Source organism: Tasmannia lanceolata, unplaced genomic scaffold, assembly GCF_043159265.1.
Source record: "Tasmannia lanceolata isolate RefF3 unplaced genomic scaffold, GAP_Taslan_0.1 ptg000037l, whole genome shotgun sequence".
In the NCBI taxonomy this organism is placed as follows: domain Eukaryota; kingdom Viridiplantae; phylum Streptophyta; class Magnoliopsida; order Canellales; family Winteraceae; genus Tasmannia; species Tasmannia lanceolata.
This window is the reverse complement of record NW_027518714.1, coordinates 56,867,691-56,888,417: the sequence shown is the minus strand read 5'-3', so window position 1 is coordinate 56,888,417 and position 20,727 is coordinate 56,867,691. Positions and strand designations below refer to the sequence as shown.

The window sequence follows — 20,727 nt, the reverse complement described above, 5'->3', positions numbered from 1 at the left end:
GCAAAGAAAAATTATATGGTAGATTACAAAAATAAAACTAAACTGAAATTTCTAGAAATGGAAACGATATATTCGCCCATTTTTCTTAATTGGGGGCAGCCACCCCTCTAGTGTAAAAGAGTAGTCATAAATACACTAGAGCTGGCTATCCCAAGTTAAAAACAGGGGCGAGCATATCAGTTCCCTCATAGAAATTACAGTTAGCTAATATTTCATCTAATATTTCAGTGATATCATATTCCAAAAACTATAACACCAAAAAAGAACAGTAGAGATCTGCAGAGAAAGTCAGCAAATAAAATGCAAATGATGAACTTAAGGCAGTAAGATCCTATAAAGCATGAAAAAGAAAATGATACATGAAAAAGTCAAAAAGAACACTGGAACATGGCTTCTACTATTTTCTACTAACAAGACAGCAAAAGAAAAACAGCAAAACAAGCTTCAAAAGATCAAACAAGAGAAGAAACCTTACTAGATAAGCATAGTTACTTATCCATCCATGGTCCATAATTCAAACCACTACTTAGAGGGAAAAAGAGACGAAAGAAACACCTCATCCTCGATGAAAAGTTGCAGATTTTTGGTCTTCAGCAAGAACTCAACAGCATCATCTTCAAATTCGCAAAAAAAACCGAGCTTGATAAGCTCAGAGAGACCTGCAATTCGATCCGGATTCTCCCACAGCAGTCCACTGGATATTACTTCAGAGAAATAAGTCGCAAATTCAACTCTAGCCTTATGCCCGGACGATCTCTTATTTTTCTGAATGAACAGCTTTGCATTCTCTCTCTCCCAGCGAATCATCCGGCTCGCATTTGCATTAATACTCTTCCCTGACGACAGTGATAGGATATAACTCACCGTTATGGGTTCATCAGTCTCTAACACTGTAGTATCACGAAGGTATTTAACAATCTGACACCTCTTCTCTACAGACATTTCAAAAGAAGAGTCTGCCAGAAACCCAAGTATAATTCTGAACAACCCACGTCCAATGTAGGCTCCGCTTTGATTGACAGTTTTGAATTCAATGTCATTCAATATCGGAGAGTCGTCCTTCTTTACACCTTCCGAAATTGTTTTAACCCCAATACTTCCGTATATGTCATACAGCTTACTAAGAGACATTGAAGGTGGGCTTGGTTGAGGATACCAAACAAATATTGGTTCCGGAGAAGCCTTCTCAAACAGATCCTTCAGCTGTAGGTCATCAGGAATGAACACATCTTGCTTGTCGAGTAACAGAATTTCACCTAAGGCTGAGCCAACAGGTAGTTTTTTAATGCTATCAGCGAGAAGTTTCTCTGTTTTTTTATTCCAGTGTTTTGTAACAAATACCAAGAAAGCATTACATTCGGCACATGTCAATTGGCAGCGAGAATTCTCCCACTCGCTCCAGAGCTTCAAGTAGTCATCAATATTAGGACTCTGCCTTACTCCAAAAGCTAAGGAGAAGAATCCAAACAGTTTTTTGTCATAATGTTTCCCCAAAACATTCAAGCGCGCGCTGAAGAGATTATCCTTGTCATGAAGAACGCAGCCTTCAGGACTAGCCCATTCACCCTTGTCACATCCATTTGGGATCCAAATCCACTTCGCAGACTTATGGTCTGGCTCCCAGTTGAATTTGTTCAAGTATGTATAAATTCTAGTTATAACGTCAAACTGAGAATGGTAAGTGAAATTACCTGCAACCAATGAGCAACCTTTTTGAGCATCCAGGGTCACTCCTATTGCATCAAGCTCTGGTTTATAGGATGTGATTTCAGATCCATAAAATGTTTCATCAATGAGAGGCCCATCTTCCCGCTGCAAGAAAGAAGTCCAAGTTGAATCAAATAGGATACACTCGCGTGGAGATCTGTAACCCACGTGCGTCTTCAACCATCGTTTATCAATACATTTCAAGAACTCCTCAGGTAAGGAGCCCTTGCAAAAATTTCGAATGCATTTCAGCAGTGAAAGAACACTCGCAGGGGCCACTTCGCTTGGAGTCCCGGGAATCCTAAGACCATAAAACACAAACCTTGATCCCTCTTTGAATTCCACAACAGACCCAAAAGCCTTTAGTTCATCTTTATATTCATAGATGTCCTTGCCATAGAATTGGTCAGAATCATTAATGAATGGAAGAGACGCAATTGGAGAGATGGATTCCCATTCTGCATCAAACAGAACAGACTCCTTGGGAGATCTGTAGCCAAGAGAGGTCAGCAACCACTCCTCATTGCGTATGCAGTTCAATAAATCTAAGGAGAAAGGACGGTGCAGTTTCTTAAAGTTCCTGTAACAATCTAGCAAAGAGATCACATTTCCTTTTGTAACAGAACATTTAGATGCAAGCTGTTTGAAACGTTTAGCAATTGACTTGGATGCTCCCTCGGTACTTACCACGACCCCTGCTTCCTTCAACTCGTTCGTGTATGACCTAATGCGGGGCCCATAAAATTCTTCATCGATCAATGGCATGTCATCAATTATATTTAGAAGGCATCCCCATTCAGAATCGAAAAGCAAGGATTCATCCGGTAACTTGTAGCCAAGGTTGGTCTTTACCCATCTCTGACCTTTTAGTGTTCTTATGAGATACTCGCATGATCTCAAATGCCTATTGCATTCCAGTATCAAAACAATACTATCAGCTGTCAAAGAAGATAAAGATGATGGCAGTCTAAGATTGCTAACCACAAGCTGGTAATTCTGGTTAAAACCAACTACAACACCCAGTAACTTAAGCTCTGTTCTGTAGTTAAGGATGTCCTCACCATAGTAGTCTTTATCAATGAAGGGGAGGTTACTAATCTGTGATGCAGCTGTCCATTCAGGATCGAACAAAACAGACCCAACTGGGGACCTGACACCATGGGAAGTTCTTAGCCATCTCCCCACTTTTACACGCTCGATGAATTCTTTGGGAGACAAATATTTCTCGCTCAGAAATTTTATGAACTTCAGCATACAAAGTACATTGGCCCTAGTTAAGCTGTAGGAAGCAGCCAACGACATGAGATGACTGCCAATGAATTTACATGCCTCACTAAATTCAAACATCACGCCTATTGTTTTTAGCTCTTCCTTGTAGGAACTCATTCTATTGCCATAGAACCCTTGATCAATCAAAGGAATATCTACAAGCACGGACCCCATCTGCAATAGACTTCCCCAATCTGAGCTAGATAGGAATGATTCTGACGGAGGCTTGTAACCAACAGCCGTTTTTAGCCAACTCCCATTTCTTATGCATTGCAAGAAGCTTTGATGCATTGGGATCCCCTTACGTCTCAGATTTCGAATCCACTCTAGGAGCAAAACCGTGTTTTCCTTCGTTAATGGAGACGACACCGTAGCAAATTCAGCATCCGGAGGATGCAAATTGGGTATGTCGGATGCATTGGCATGACCTTCTAGAAACGGCATTAGCTGTTTCTCAGATGTATATACATTGGCATAATGGCCTACTTTGATGTAATCTTCTCCTAATTCTACATAGCTTTGTCTTCTCCAAGGGTTTGAACCCAACAATCCCACCCACTTACTTCCATTTGCCGGGACCAGCACCCCTCTCCTTTGCGTAATCATACACCCATAGCAATCTACAAGAGGCATCGAATTACATAACTTACTGACTTCCCGCGCAGACAAATAATTGTTCGTGTAGGAGTGATATAAGAAATGAGTGAAAGCAATGACAAGCCTTTTATCGCTATTTAGTGCTTTGACAACAAGCTCACCGTAACCACTGACAGTCACATCCTCCACACTTGCTTGTTTTCGAAGCCATTCCCGCACAGTCTCCCGTTTCGAAAATAATTTGAAAGCCACCTGTGTACTTTTTGGCATGAAGAACCTGCCCCCGGCACATCTGAATTCCCGATTCCAATTGATAAGCCAGGAAATGTGCTCTACTTCAGATGATAAGCATATTTTCTCCAGCAACAGCTGCGTAGCTCGGTTAATACTCAACAAAGAGACCTTCCCATCCTGATCCACACATTTCAGAAGGGGTAATGTCTTAACGTTAGTATTTCGGAAAAGACCGCCCCAGTTCTCAGCAAAAAAATAGAGAAGCTCCATATAAACTTCCTCGGAAACACCCGATACTAGATTAGAACTATTAATGCACTTGGCGTACCATTCGTTATCCACGCGTCCCACATCCAAGAAATCCAAAACATAATCATATACGGCTTTATCAAATGAAGAATTAAGAACGAATGTTCCGTGGGATGACAGATTGTGCAAGTTCACCCCTTGCACCCTGGCCTTGATCAATATATTCCAAAAAGCGGGCATTAACCTACCCACTTTCTTAGGCTGACAGAATATCTTTTGTTGTGTGTATGACTCACATGGTATGATATGCTCTGAAATCACTTTTGCTTTTATCGCCTCTCTAACAGTTTTCAACTCTGGATATGAGGACTCACCCACTGGCAAGTACTCAAACATTGGGGGCAGGGAAGATACCGGTGCACTTTCAGTTGCTTTGACAAGTGAGACGAAAGCATTGACAAAAGCCGAAGGCACACAATTTAGGATACCTTTATTCCACTTGTTATCTAAGAGTATCGTTTCTCTCGATGATGCTAGAACAAAATCTGCCTGAATTATAAACGGAAAGTTTGTAAACATCTCGGTGGGTAGAAATGCATAGATTCCGGGGATGCTCCGCCCCGTATTCCTTCTATTCAGGCGGGTCCCAATTGGAAAAGCCAGAGTTATCATCCATTCTTCAACTTCCATCCTCTTTTCGACTCTGTTTTCCAATTTAACAGGGAATTTCTGCCTCCACATATAATAACTACATTCTTTCTCCTTTTCTTCAGAGTCCTCTTCTGCAGAGAGACGAAGAGTGTAGGACTCGGCATCAATGTTCTTTCTTGTTTGGAAATCGGTTTCACTTGAAATAGATATTGCGCTGACAGTGTTGAGACTGGGATTGTCATTATCTTCCCTGACTGAGAGCCTCTTGATTTTCGAAAGAAATAAGAGAACCTCAGGGTGTATACTTGACAGTTGATGCTTCACAGCTCCCACCTTTTCAGACTTCAAAGGCAGGATTAGAACTGTTGTGGGAAGGCTTTGATCAGAACCGTAGATCTGATGTATGTCGGAGAGGGTTGGATTCTCCTCCACCCATTCAGGGACAATATATCCAACATTGCAGTCCGGAAGTGGGTCTTCGTTGAACCTTATTTGATACCCATTGCTGAAAATATAAGGCTGGCTTGTAATCAGAAATACACTCTTGAACCCAATGCCTGTAAATCAACGAGGATGGAATTTTGTTATAGAAACATATTCAAGTATACTTGGAAATCTTGAACTATTCAAAACGATCATGCATCCTACTTACTCTTAAATTCTTTAGGAGGGATGAAATATAATTTTGGTCATTAAAAGTAGCATGTTAAAGAAAATTCAATTTCAAGAGAATAAAAGAAGTTTTAGAATAATGATATGGTAACCCCCTCTCCATTCTCTCTTTTCTTTTCGTTTATCTTCGTTATGAACAATTAGGCACGTAACAAATTGGTATCAGAGCAGTAGATCCTACATCATGGCTGCGCCTTCAGAGATTTTAGAATCCCTACGCGATGATTTCCGGCAAATCAAAGTACTTTTTTCAAAAATGATGGAAGAACACCGGTGGTTTGCGGAAGGCTTGGAAAAAATCAGCAAGGAGATCAAAGAAATGTGTAAAGACAAAGAAAAGTTAAATCTTGGAAGTGTTGATGTTCATGTGAAGAAAAATGCGAGAATTGAAGGAGACAGAGATAGTTTTGTTGAAGACACCACCAAGGATCATCTTGATCATTTCATCATTTTGAAGTGGCTTCATGAAAAATCTTATATCTTCCCAACTTTGATCACGATGGATATTGGAGGCGAGGTAAGACCATTAAGATTTGGGACCCTGGTGGAATAAGTTTTTCTCTAATAATTTGACCTTGACGACAAGGTCGTTTGTAAGGGGGAAGGAATGTTATGTATATTTTCTTATGATATATGTGGGGTGGGTTAGTGCATAATAGTAGGTATGTGTTTTAGTGTAATGGCCATTAGTTGTGGCAAATGTGTTTAGGGTAGTGGGAGTTAGTTATTTATGATGTGTCTTGTTAGTGGGTAAGTGTGCTTGTGATGTGGCACTCCCTCTTGCTTGTATTGATGTAGTAACAATTCAATGAAAAGAGAAAAGGAAGAGAAATCTACAGCAAAGGTGACATTGTTTAGGAGAGTCATGTAGAATTTTTTTTCTTTAGGTTTAAGTGGTTCCCCTCTTGGTTCATCATTGATTCCAGCAAATCATTCATATCAAAGTCTCCTTCTAAATTGATTTTAGCCTTGTAAATTTCACAATTATCCTGTGTTACCTGAACACTAAAGTTTTGGAACTTCAAGACGATTGGACACCTTTGGACACGACAAAACACCTGTGGTTACATACAGATGGAATGCTGTGATGACATTATCAAAAGCGTTGGACACTGGACACCCCATTTAAAGATTCCCCATTCTAAACACTTGGAAATCAAGTATTCTAGCTGCCCAGCACGTTTAATGAGCTGTAGGACACATAATATTATTAATTTCAAATAGTTTCCTTTTAAAACTTTATAATAATAAACAGGATGTTTGATAATTACTCATCTCTCGCAGGTCAATACTTGGACGGATAGCAATAATCGATGTCTGAATTGTTTTCAGTGCCCATTATCAAATCATGTAATTTGTAGTATGACTCGTACAATTCCTTTCATGTTGTATTTTAAACTTTGAATCTAAAGCAATTGCTATTATGTTTTCATATTAATCAAAAATAAATGTCCGTTGTACATATATTCAATGAATATGTATGTATGTTGACTGCAATGGTGCAATCTCTTTTCTTGACAGTTATTACATCTTATGAATTATGATGTTATGTAAAATTTGAACCATGGATGTTTATTCATTACCAATGTTGTTTGTTGACTGTTGAGATTACTACTTTAGTTATTTAGTTCCTTAAGAATATTTGATAGTATGAAGTTACTACTTATTGACTTATCGTTACTTAGTGGGGATCTTGCTAGGGACCATCGCAGAAGGCAAACTCGCAGACCGGCTCACTTTTCAACAGATTTTGTCTTATTCACTTAATTCATCTGAGGTGCCTGCACTCTCTTGCAACAGCCAGCCCGCAAAATGCCTTCTGCGATGGTCCCTAGGAAATCCCTACTTAGTTTATATTACCATCTTTAAAATTACTCAAATAAAAATCTTTGATTGATAATTCATAAATCCTAATCAGCAAATCACAACTCAATAATTTATATGCTTTTAAAATTTACGTTGAAGTTCAATTTCAATTATATTTTTACTTTTTATTTTTACATATTTTAATTTCTTGTATGGATGAAAAGTGCCCTGAGTTGGGATTTCTAAGGTAGCCGACACCCAAAAGCTTGGCACCAGTGCCAAGTGTCGAAGCAACACAACCATTATCACTCCCGATATTTTAAATTTCAGTTTCGGTTTTGATTTGGGTCAATTTCGGTCACCAAGGAAACGGAAGCATTTCAGTTGTGGTTGGAAATTTCAGTGCAAATCGTATAAAATAACGGAAACATATGAAGAAAAAAATATACAAATGATAGAATTTAAAGATGAAACTTCATGAAATGCTAGAATAAACACAAATACATACTTAGAAACTATCATATAAGCACGACAACCATCCACAATTGTTTAATAACATCGAACACCTAGTGGCATGGTAGTTTCTATTTGAATTCAAGAATTTGTATGGAAAAATGAATATTTGGCTACTTTTTATTCTTTAATTTGTTTATAATATATAGATATAGATTTTTTTTTTTCTAAATGAATCTTATGATTTACGATACGATTCGACCCCTATTACGATTTACGATTCGACCCCTATTACGATTTACGATTCGATTCCGATTTTCAGAACATTGGTTGAGAGAAAGGATTACCCTCATGAAGGCGGTTCTTGCCAACATCCATAGATACTTTTTATTGGTCTTTAGATGCTCAATAAATGTGATCGATCGGATTGAGGAGATTCAAAGGAATTTCTTAGGGGTAAATCTGATGATAAAAGGAAGTTTCATCGTGTTAGTTGGGCAGCAGTGTGTAAACCAATAAAGGCAAGATAATTAGTCTTTAGAAGTTTGAGAAGTGTGAACAACACTTTTCTTGGGAAATGGTTATGGGGATTTGGGGAAGAGAGCCAAGATTATTGAAAACAAGTGTTGTTAGGAAAATCCTAATTAACTGGCCGTTGCAAAAATCGTGGCAATGATCTTGTGGACCCAGTCCTTCGTGATTGAGATAAACTCAAACATGCTAAAGGAGGTTATTTCCTAAAACATGCACAACATAGATAGTGGGGAGAGAGGGAAATGAGTATGATGGGAGTCTCCTTTCCCAACTCCCATTGTGGTATATATAAAGGATTAAAAATCCCTTCGTCCAAGCTGCTCACGCACGCCAAAGGAGACAGCGGAAGCCGGTTCTTGTATCCATGTGAAACCGAGCATCTACCCCCCATCGGCTTGTAGATGTGAAGTGAGAAGGCTGCGGGCTTCTCACTCAATTTTGTGCATCAGCCTCTTATTACAGATGAGGAGTTCACTATAGAACAGAAAATTGTTGACAAGCATACCCAACCATAAGCTATGGAGAGAGGTATGTGTTTTGCGTTCATTTGGAAACTAACTATGATAATCTCATGTGTTTTCTCAAAGTTTCACGTCCAAGATCGTGTCTGTGCTTATTCGGAACCGAGAACTTACAAGTATGACTCTCTCCCTAGAAGGTGGATTTCTGAAGATCAGATCAGGAGGGGTGGATTGATTGTGGGGGGGGGGGGGGGGGGGATATTTTGAAGATCAAGCATAAGTTTGACCAGGGGATTAGGCTTAAAGTCTACTCTATGGAAAGGATAAAATTCCAACATGTAAAATGGTGAGAAGGGCTTGTTTTGGCAGTGGTGTTCCCTGATCTGTTTTTGGTGTCTTCAGATAAGGACGTCATCGTCATAGACTGTTTTTAGTGGGAGGAGGGCCAGATCTCACGGAAGATAAAGTTTAGGAGAAGCTTTTATGAGAAAGAAATCAACGGTATTACATGTTTGTTGAACTCATTGGGCTTGTGCTGCATTAAGAAGTCAGGAATAGATGAGGGTTTGGATCTGGAGTTCGTCTGGGGTATTCACGGTCAAACCTTTCAACCACCATCCGGTTCCTAACCCTTCTTTCTCTCGTCTGGCCAGATTGTGGAGTATGCCTGCTCCAAATAGCGTTTGCGCATTTGGGCAGATAGCTTTTCAAAAATACGATTTTAAGAGTGGGTCAGATGTTCAATCGCAAGATGCAAATTATTAATCATTGCACCCCATGTGTAAATGCAGACATAGTGGATCATTTCTTTCTTCATTGCAGGATAGCCAAAGATGTCAAGTGCTGAATTCTAGAGAGATTCAAGTTATCGTGAGTTTTCCCGGCTAGGATGACTAATATCCTTGATTGTTGGTTACCCGATCCAAGGATTTTGTGGAGAGTGGTGTTGCTGGCTTCGATATGGGTTATTTGAAAGGAATGAAATGATAGAATATTTAGAGACTTAGTTAAAAGTCTGTATTTTTTGTTTATGAAAGCCATCTATCTTATTATTACTCGATTAAAGATTCATCCTTCTTTTAAGTTCATCTCAAGTACTAATTTATTGAACTGGTGGAGAGAGATTTGTTAAAGGGGGATACGAAGGAGACCCCTTCTCGTCGGTCTCCTCCCGAACAAGGACTCTTGAAGACTAACTTTGACGGCACATACTTGGGTTACCTAGGGCCAGCCGGGGTCAGAGAAGTTCTCAGGGATGATTGAGACTAAGGATGTGAGCTTTCTCTAGCCCCATTGGGATCATGGATTCTAATGAAGCAAAATTGAGAGCAGTCCTTCAAGAAATTAGAATTATAGAGGTGAGGGGACTTACGCAGGTTGATTGTAGAGGGAGACTCTGTTAACGTAATTAGGTGGATGGACGATAGTCATCCCCACCCTTGGAGATTTGTTCATATAGTCGATGAGATTTAGAGCAGGGGGTAGATTTTCATGTACGAATTTGGCACATGAAGAGATCGGCAAATAGTGACAAGGATAGACTTGTACGGACGAAAGTTAGAAGAGTGGCATTGGAGATTTTCAATTTTCTACCCCCTTGAGGACTGCTTTTTCCTGTTGTACATGTTTAGTTCTCCTTCTTGTTTCGACCACCTTGGTTACGGGGTTACCCTTCTCTTCTCTAATAAAACTTTTTATTGTTCAAAAAATGTTACTACAAACAGAGACTACAAACACAAATACATTTTTATACTTACATAGAGTAGAAGGTTTAACAATAGGAGATGACATTTATGTTTCAAATACAAAATAAATAAGGACCATGTTAGTGAATGCAAGATCTAAACCACCTAAAAGACAAGTCTGAAGCCCATTTAAACATTTCACTAATATGAATCAGAACAAATATTACGTTCACAAATACCAAGCCAGGAGCAAATATTGCAATTCAAATTTTATAATCAACAAAATTAACTAATCTACACTTAGACTACTAATTAGAGTATATAATGGTGTCAAATTAGACCGGACCTTTCTCTCCAATATAACCACGTTGCCTATTTCCTTTCTTTGTGGATCGCCCCACACTGCAAATTGAGTCAATATTTTTCGGAAAGAAACCCTTTTCATTGTTGAAAATAAGTAAGGTTGCAGTGGCTCCAGTCAAAGTTATATCCTTTGATGTGATGATAAACTCCAAAGATGGTTTCACACCAGCAGGATACTCATTATCTTCAGCATTCTGCGTAACATAAAATTCAACTCATCATCTTCAGCATATAATATTCTTTCTAAACAAAACTTTACGAAGAACAATCTAAGTATATTTTCCTATTACATAATGAATGGGCGTATGAACACGAACTCATCATCCCACCCTTGATATTTGATCCAACAGCAGCTGATGTTGGATCAAATATCAAGGGTGGTACTTTCTTCGTACAACCTTGACGTGTTTATACCCCATTCATCATATGAAATATTGAAATTTTATGAGGTGAGCGCGCAGTATTTTCCAAAACGCATGGTGGGGACTGCTTCATAGGATGATCCAAAACGTTCATTTGTCGAGAAACAAGTTAATTAGGATGTACCTAGAAAAATCATTTCCATAGGATGATCCTAACATGTATATACCATGTATATACCATGTAAGAAATTATAAGGTGACGGTTCGGGCATGGACACTGGCGGGCCATCTACCCATGATATTTGATCCAACAGCAGCCTGAAAAAGTAGGCTGTTGTTTGATCAAATATCAAGGGTGGATTCCCCACCAGTGTCCGCGCCCGATCGGACACCGTATAAAATCTCTATTTCTTATCTTTAAGCACACAAAATAAAGAGAAATTATTTGGTTGCCGCCCTTGAAGTCCCCTGTGGGAAATATGATGATAGGACTGCCCTTGATATTTGATCCAAAAGCAAGAGAAATTATACGGTGCCCGACTGTCAAGTCCCTGGTGCGTGGTACCATAAAAGTACGCCCACGATGTTTGATAAAAAAACAGCAGCATCTTAAAAAGTGATCTGCAGTTGGATCAAACATCGAGGGTGGTACCGCCCAAAAGGGACTTGACAGTCGGGCACCATATAAAAACTCCCAAAAGCAGCCACTTAAAAACTTGGCTGTTTTTGGATCAAATATCAAGGGCAGTAGTTCCCAGGCGGCCACGATATAAAAACTCTAAAATAAATATGATCTAGGTTTCGGAGTTTTTATATAGTGTGGCCTTATATAGTCTGGTATTTTTCAACAGGTATGGTACGGCCTACTCCATATGATGAACCAAAGCATCCATTTGTTGGACCACGTAGGGCTAGGAAATGATTTTGGAGGCACAAACTATGTTTAAGTTATGGCCCAACAAATTGACGGTTTGGATCAACCCATGGAGTCTGGCGTACCTTCTGGATTATATGGCGACACCGTAAAGTGGTTCAGGTCGTCTTGTACTGAAAACACTTAATAGGAACCTTATTCGGAGATTTTATACGATGGGTGGCAGTATAAAGCCGTATTTTTTTTTGAAAAAAAAAAAATATGGTACGGCCAACTCCGTAGGATGATCCAAACCGTCTATTTGTTGGGCCAACACGTAAATAGATTAAGCCTCAAAAATCATTTCCATATGATGATCCTCACCCTCCGATCTATAGAAGTTTTAATAATTGTGCAGTCCCTCTATTAGATCGGAGGGTTAGGATCATCCTACAGAAATGCTCAACTATTAGATGGGTGCCCGTACATACCCAAATTTTTTTAAAAAGTACATACAGCCCACACCATAGGATGATCCAGGCCGTCAATTTGATAGGGAAAAATCATTTCCATAGGATGATCCTAGCCCCGAAAAATTGGAGGGTTAGGATCATCCTACTGCACAGCCTACTTAGATTGTGGCCCATCAAATGGACAGTTTGGATCACCCTATGGTGTGATCCGTGCCATACATTTTTAAAAAAACGGTTTTGCATGGCCACCCATCATATAGTTGCTTCCTAAACACCAAACGACCTTACAGCTAAGGGGTGAAACTCAGATTGGGTTCAACATGACGGTCACAATCAACGGCTAAGATTATCCATTATACCTGGATGAGTTCCATGAGAAAATGGACGTCTTTGGCGTAAAGTTCTGCGGAGAGGTTTTTCACAGCCTGGTGGAGATCTTCAGTGAGAAGATTTGGTTCTCCTCCGATTGAGAATTTCACCCTCCTTATCTCCTCAATGTGTTCTTTTGGCCTACTAGTACTAGTAGTGGCCATGATACTAGTCAAAACAGATCCCTTAGCAGCAAATTAATAACAAAAACTCACAGTACAAATCCTCTCTCTGCACTCTCACTCTCTAGAGCCTTTCTTGTGTCCATGATTTTTATCTGTGGTTGGTCTTTATAACATCAGAAAACTTGCAAGAGAAGCAAAAGCACATATGAGAGAGAGTGTGAGAGAGAATGTACGGACGTCGTACCGGAAAAGGCGAAAGGGAGACTTTGCTTGGCTCGAGACGACGATTGGACTTCTAGTCTTCCTTTTTGCCTTCCTCTTCACTTTCCCACATCGGAGGCATCTGATTTTTTTTTCTTTTTTTTTTCCTCCGGGAAAACTACTAAAAGCTCCCTGAAACAAAGGGAAATGTCAAATGAATTCTGCACTCCAAAATGAGAAAACGGTTTATACACACCAATTGACTAGTGTAGATAAGTTATCTACACACTAGCTTAAAATACAGTGGGGGCTCACATTGTTTAGGTGATCCAAAGCATTCATTTGATGGACCCTCACATAGATAGGGTGTGCAAAAAAAAAAAAAGCTTCGTAGGATCACTCTAACCCTTCGAACCGTGGAGCCAAAAAATGAACAGATTTGTGAAGGTTTATACACAGCCATTTTACCTCCACAAATCGTAGGGTTGGTATGATCCTATCGACCTGATTTTTTGTGGACACTCTATCTATGTGAGGGCCAATCAAATGAATGGTTTGGATCACCCAAACAATATGCCCTCCACTGTATTTTAAGCTAGTGTGTAAATAACTTATCTACACTTGTGTGTAGATACCCATTTTCTTTCTATCTCTCTCCATCTATCAATCTCAGTTTCTCTCTCTGTCCTTCGATTTTGCTTCAATGGGGTGTGGGGCTTCGAGGCCCGATACGGACGAAACCCCGACATTAGGGTTTGGCCCCATTCGCCGGAAAATTAATGGAACCCCCTTTCAAAGAAGGAGTTTCTAGAAGAGGGTTTAGAGGAAAAGGGATCTCCTACTGATTCAATTCACAATATGTGCCAAAAAAAGTTGCTTTCGCCAGAGAGTGTCGGATCGGAGAAGGATTCGATGGATCGGGATCCGGTGCCGGAATTTGATGATGTGGCGAAGGAGATTGAGGAGGAAAATGATGAAGAGAGAGATGGGTTTTCAGAGATGGATGATGAGATTGTTTTTGGGTTTGGGGATTTGCCTGGATCACTGAGATTTAGAGAGTATTGCCTCAACTCGGTTTGTGACTCGGGCGAGATTGGAACGAGCGAGAGAAGGTATGGTAGCCGTTGTTTTCCGGTTTTTTTTTCAAATCAGCATGAAATGACACAAATGCCCTTCCTTCCATGTTTTCCAAATGGAAACGACTAGCCTGGAATGTTGTGGGGCCTGAGTGTGGGGCCTACCTAGGTATGGGATTAGGTGGGACCCAGCTTGGTATGGACTTATGGGACATGATTAGAGGGCCTAGAATAATGTGTTCCTGGAGCTATTGGTGTATTAGTTAGGTACCTAACATTTGGTGTCATAGCAGCCAATATCAAATGTTGCAGTCCCGAGTTAGACCCAGCCTAGGTAGCTGCGACCCAGCCTGGTATGTGATAGGTTTAAAGGGCCTAGCCTAGCGTGTTCCTAGGGAGCTTTTGGTTTATTTGGTTAGGTACCTAACATACATTCAATTTTTGGACCCCACGTGTGGTATAATTGCTAGATTAGAAAATCATCGAGGAAGCCACATGGTTTTGGTACCATCTAAGAAAATGGACTAAAAAAACCAACAGTTTAGATTTTATTTCTTAAAACCACTCAAAAGAGGCTTGTTGGATCAAAGGCTTAGGATCATCCACTTAGGGGGGACTTATGGTTGTTGTTTGGATCAATGGATCTGATCACATACATATTGCAGAAGTGAGGCCCAATGTGTCTTTTTCAGAAGAGCCTAATAGCTTTTCAACATTCCTTTTAAAATGATCATCTTTTGATGTGTTTTGCACCAATTTTGTTTATTGGTAGGGGGGTTTCTATCCTCTATATTTTCAGTGATTTCGAGTCCGTTTGGTTGCCATGAAAAGAGAGAAGGTAGGAGGATTTTTAGGTTTCGGTCCCGGCAAACACCTGGTGGTTGACAGGGAACCGGAATTTCGAGAGCTGCGATTACCCTTTGTAGATCTTTTGTCGGCCGAGGTGGCACCAAAAACTGACTTGTAATCATCCTTGTATCTATGCCAGGCATTTTTCCATTCATTTCCTTTTCCTCGTCCTTTCCATTTTCCTTCTTTTCCAGCATCCAAACAGAGTTTAGACACTATAAAGGATTGTGAGAGGGCATTTTGGTCTTTTTATTGATTTATTTGTTCGCATTTATGTCATATTCCTGGATACTTGCAGAACCCGAGAGGGCATTTTTATCATATTATCAAGAGCTGATATTCACATCTCACCTCTTTGCTATCAGCAAAACCAATGTTTTAAAAAAAAGGATCAAACTGACGCACTTGCTCAATTTGTCAATCTGTCTTGACCAAGCCAGTGTTAGTTTCTCCTCTTTGGCAGAGGTCACATAGTGACAGGGGCGGAGCCAGGAATTTACACTTGGGGAGGCCAAACTAATTTACACTTGCCCGCATGGGTCATTGGGAGGCCATGGCCGCTAAACTAGCTTAGAATGCATGTACAGCCTAACTGGATATAATGCGTTTCAACAAAACGACAAAAATCAGTGCGGTCCGAACCGGACTGGCCGGAAGACGACAAAAATCAGTCCGGCAAAAGCCGAACTGGATATAACGCGTTTCAACAAAACGACAAAAATCAGTGCAGTCCGGACTGGATCTCCGAACTCAACTTCCAGCCGGACTCCGGACTGGATTTTCGAACTCAACTTCCAGTCGGACTCCGGACTGGATCTCCGGACTCAACTTCCAGCCGGACTCCGGACTGGATCTCCGGACTGGATTCCCCGATTCACTCCCAGACAATGCCTACCCATTCAGAGAAACGATTGATCACACTTTCCCAAGTCCCTCAATGACTTGGAAAACTGGGAGGCAACTGATGGGGTGTAAAAATCTCAGCCTCTCATAGGCCGCCACCTGTCCAGGAGTAGGTGAACTCCAGCCTCTCATAGGCCGCCACCTATCCTGGAGTAGGTGAACTCCAGCCTCTTATAGGCCGCCACCTGTCCAGGAGTAGGTGAACTCCAGCCTCTCATAGGCCGCCACCTGTCCTGGAGTAGGTGAACTCCAGCCTCTTATAGGCCGCCACCTGTCCAGGAGTAGGTGAACTCCAGCCTCTCACAGGCCGCCACCTGTCCAGGAGTAGGTGAACTCTAGCCTCTCACAGGCCGCCACCTGTCCAAGACACCTGTCCTGGACACCTCACCAGGTTATCCCCTATAAATAGGGGATCAAAGCTCAGACCAATGGGTAATGCGAAAAATCCCTTCTCTCCCTAAAAACTCTTAGACATCTCCCCTTCACTCCTGCTCATACTGACTTGAGTGTCGAAGGGCCTGTCTGGAGTAAAACCCAGTCTGGTCTTCTGACCTCGCTTGCCTTGTGCAGGACTCAGCCCTCATAGCAGGACTCTTTCTCGACCACCTCACTCCTCGTTCACTCCGTTCCCTCAGGACTCAGCTCCCCTAGTCATCCAGCTCAGCTCTTACATCACTGCTGTACATGTTACCGATTTTAGGCCTAACAAAAATGATCATCTTTTGATGTGTTTTGCACCAATTTTGTTTATTGGTAGGGGGGTTTCTATCCTCTATATTTTCAGTGATTTCGAGTCCGTTTGGTTGCCATGAAAAGAGAGAAGGTAGGAGGATTTTTAGGTTTCGGTCCCGGCAAACACCTGGTGGTTGACAGGGAACCGGAATTTCAAGAGCTGCGATTACCCTTTGTAGATCTTTTGTCGGCCGAGGTGGCACCAAAAACTGACTTGTAATCATCCTTGTATCTATGCCAGGCATTTTTCCATTCATTTCCTTTTCCTCGTCCTTTCCATTTTCCTTCTTTTCCAGCATCCAAACAGAGTTTAGACACTATAAAGGATTGTGAGAGGGTATTTTGGTCTTTTTATTGATTTATTTGTTCGCATTTATGTCATATTCCTGGATACTTGCAGAACCCGAGAGGGCATTTTTATCATATTATCAAGAGCATCAGATATTCACATCTCACCTCTTTGCTATCAGCAAAACCAATGTTTAAAAAAAGGATCAAACTGACGCACTTGCTCAATTTGTCAATCCGTCTTGACCAAGCCAGTGTTAGTTTCTCCTCTTTGGCAGAGGTCACATAGTGACAGGGGCGGAGCCAGGAATTTACACTTGGGGAGGCCAAACTAATTTACACTTGCCCGCATGGGTCATTGGGAGGCCATGGCCGCTAAACTTAGAATGCATGTACAGCCTAAACCCACAAAAGAGGTCATTCATGCTCTATGTGCCTCCGCCCCTGCATAGTGGCCGAATGCCATAGCTAAAAAGACAAGGACATTTCGTTTAACTTTAGCTGGCAGTAGTCACAAGGCTTTCGGGTCCTAGAATGTGGCTTCTTACTGCAAGATCTTGTTGTCAAGTCGTCAAGTCAGAAATCTGACAGTTAACTTTTGAAAAACTTAAAATCAAGCAGCTAGCAGTGTCAAGCATGGTTTTAAATTTCGACCGAAATCCGAAATTTTGATAAATTCGGTCCGAAATTTTGATAAATTCGGTCCGAAATTTTGATCAAATGCCATTTTTTTATTAAAAAAAAATTGTTACAAAATTTTGGAATTTCAGTCCGAAATTTCAGAAACTCGGTCTGAAATTTTGAGCAAAAATAGCAAATTTCGGATTTGGGGTCCGAAATCGGTACCGAAACCGAAATTTAAAACCTTGGCATCAAGCTAGTATAAGTTTCAAAAGACTAATTCAACTTTACAATTTTCTATTTAGAGCATGCGACCCATTTAAATTGATGGGTTCACTTCAAACGTTGGCTGATATACCTACTAAAGTTGGCCTCTTAATTTGTTAATTATATCATTTTCTTTAAACCTAAAAAAGTAAAAATTAAAAACTTTACCATTTACAAAGTTACCCCAAATGCCCTTCCTTCCATGTTTTCAAAATGGGAACGACAAGACAGAAAGTGATAGTAGAATGTTGTGGTCACGAACTGGTGGCCTGCCTAGGTATGGGACTAGAGGGCCTAGCTTAAGGTGTTTCTGTTCCTACGGAGCTTTTGGTGGCAATTTTTGAACCCCACATGGGATTTAATTGCTAGATTAAAAAACCATCTTGGGACCCTCAAAGAGGCTTGTTGGATCCCGAAGGCCTAGGATCATCCAATCAGGGTGGACTTATGGTTGTTGTTCAGATAAATGGATCTGATCACATACATAGTGCAGAAGTGAGGCCCAATGTGTTGTGTGTCTTTTTCAAAAGAGCCTAATAGCTTTATTTTGAAAATAAGAGGCTGATAGCTTTTAACATTCCTTTTAAAATGATCATCTTTTGATGTGTTTTGGGCCAATTTTGTTTATTGATAGAGGGTTTCTGTCCTCTATATTTTCAAGTTTTGACACTAAAAAGGATTGGGAGAGTGCATTTTCGTCTTTTTCTGATGATTTATTTGTTCGCATTTATGTCATATTCCTGGATACTTGCAGAACCCGAGAGGGCATTTTTGTCATATTATCAAGAGCTGATATTCACATCTCACCTCTTTCCTATCGGCGAAACCAATGTTTAAAAGAAATTGTTCAAACCGACGCAATGGCTCAACTTGAACTAAACTATTTTTTTCAAGCTAGTATAAGTTTCTCCTCTTTGGTAGAGATCACATAGGAACCGAATGCCAAAGAGACAAGAACATTTTGTTTTAACTTTAGCATGCGATGGTCACAAGGCTTTCGGGTCCTAGACTGACTCTGGCTTCTTACCGAAAGATCTTGTTGTCAAGTCGTCTGTTCAGAAATCTGACCCATTGGGCCGGGCTGAGCTAAGCCCAAGTTGCTCCAAAATTTGAGTGATAATTACAAAGCCAAAGATGGGTAAATATCAGCTCCCTTCAAATAAAGAAGACCCAAAGTAAGTACCCTGATCTTCTTGGTGTATATGGAAATGCAGGTAAGAAGAACAGAAAGGACGGAAGAGAGGAGGGAGAAGAATCTCCTAGCTCCGAAGAGGTATTACAATAACACCTTTCTAACTCCAAAAAAAGTCATTTATGAACGGCATGAAATTTCACCTTATGGCTGATAAATGGATCACTCACTTGCCCCATATGCCTCATTTGAACCACCATAAAGTGCAAATGTGATGATCTGTTTGTCCTGATAAATTAGGAGCTCATACAGGATCTTTTTATATGGGCAATCTTTAGAGTTGAAGTGCACTTGTGATCTGTTATTATTGAATAAAATGGCTATTTTTATATAAAAAAATTATGAAGGTATGTTTGGTGTGCAATCTAAGTGCATTTTTTTTTAATAATACAACGTAAACGTAGATTGCAAATTATGCACAAACTGCACCCAAAATCCATCTGATCGAAATTGAATGGCTCTTAAAGCCCGCTTACACTTTAATTTCACTACAAGGAGAACCCCTTTAGCGACTCATTTATAGACCGACTCATTATTAGATTTCCTCCAAATAGTAGTTGGGAGACGACGTTTTCTGTTTTTTCGTCCTTATTTCCGTCAGCAAGAGAGCAGGAGATCATCCCATCTTTCCAGCTTTTAGAAATCATAGGATATGGGAGTGATTTTGGAAACCTGAATTTCTTACTTAAACCCAAGATTATAAAGAGAAGTGAAGCAGTCAGTTTCCTTCTTCTCTCGTCTCCCAACTACGATTTTGAGAAAATCCAAGATTCTAAAATCCGTGTATCCAAATGGCCCCTTAGCAATGCCTTTTTTGAGATGGGGTTTTTCCATCACTAATTACTTATAGCTATGGACTTTTGCTTTATGGTGACGGATTTGGTCCATCACTAGAACCTATATTTCTTGTAGTGATTCTTCTTAAATGCTCCATTTATGCAGGGATCGTCAAAAGGGAAATCGAAGAAGAATAAGGGAGGGAGATTCAGAGTCTTGGCCAAAGGTTCCGTCGCCGTTTATAGCCTTTTGAATGTCCGGGGCTGCTACAAGGCGGCCCCCTCAGAGGGCAACCCTAGACTCTTGTGTGAAAAAGCTGCATAGAAAGAAAAGAAAACTTTAAAAAGTTTTTTTCCTTTTTGAACAGTTTTTTTTTTCTCTTTTTCAAAATTTCCTCTCATTTTCTTTTTCTTTTTTTCTTCTGCAGTTGCTTCCCCCTCTCATGGGGTGTTGTGTTTTCATCTATTGTCTCCTCACATGTAGAAGAAATTTCTTTATTCTTTATTCTTTAGTGCAAATTAACAAAGACATGTAGAGCTTGTAATTGCTCTGTTTCTTGTTTTTTCTATGGTTACACCCAAATTGTTTCGATCTAAACACACTTCTGTTCCCTCCGTTTTAAACTTTGCTCAATGTAAAGCTTGGAACCATCAATCAGATAACATGTAAAACGCGTGCACTACAGCTGGTTTTAACCATAATTTCAAAACTCCCCAGGAAGGATGCCTAAACCCATGAAAAATTAGTATATTCTTCATGTTTCATTGCAGTAAGAACAGAAACAAAGTGATGGATCAATATCACATTTGTCATCCTGACCATTATCTTTAGTATCAAGAAAGAGGGATTCCAATAGAGTGTAAACTTCCACATATTGATCAACTCTTGCGGATCTTGGGAAGGATTGATAGTGGGTAGACCCCCTTTGTTCATTTCTTCCTTTTCACCACATTGTTGA

At 40.3% G+C, this 20,727-nt stretch overlaps 1 protein-coding gene across 1 annotated transcript; it reads right to left on the bottom strand.

Moving 5' to 3' along the window:
- Positions 1 to 310: 310 nt before the first annotated feature.
- On the bottom strand, positions 311 to 12,993 carry LOC143862072 (uncharacterized). The gene is made up of 3 exons (XM_077373066.1): positions 12,729 to 12,993; positions 10,665 to 10,875; positions 311 to 5,264 (listed from the first exon to the last, which is right to left on the bottom strand). Exons 1-3 carry the CDS (start codon positions 12,900 to 12,902, stop codon positions 523 to 525), a joined length of 5,127 nt encoding a protein of 1,708 aa, XP_077229181.1. The 5' UTR covers positions 12,903 to 12,993; the 3' UTR covers positions 311 to 522.
- Positions 12,994 to 20,727: the final 7,734 nt, after the last annotated feature.

Excerpts from the sequence above, each read along its gene's own strand:
- LOC143862072 (XM_077373066.1), bottom strand. The coding sequence starts at position 12,902 with ATGGCCACTACTAGTACTAGTAGGCCAAAAGAACACATTGAGGAGATA. Across the intron at positions 10,876-12,728 it reads TTCTCATGGAACTCATCCAG|AATGCTGAAGATAATGAGTA; the intron begins GTATAATGGATA and ends TATGTTACGCAG. Across the intron at positions 5,265-10,664 it reads TGGTTATATTGGAGAGAAAG|GCATTGGGTTCAAGAGTGTA; the intron begins GTCCGGTCTAAT and ends GTTGATTTACAG.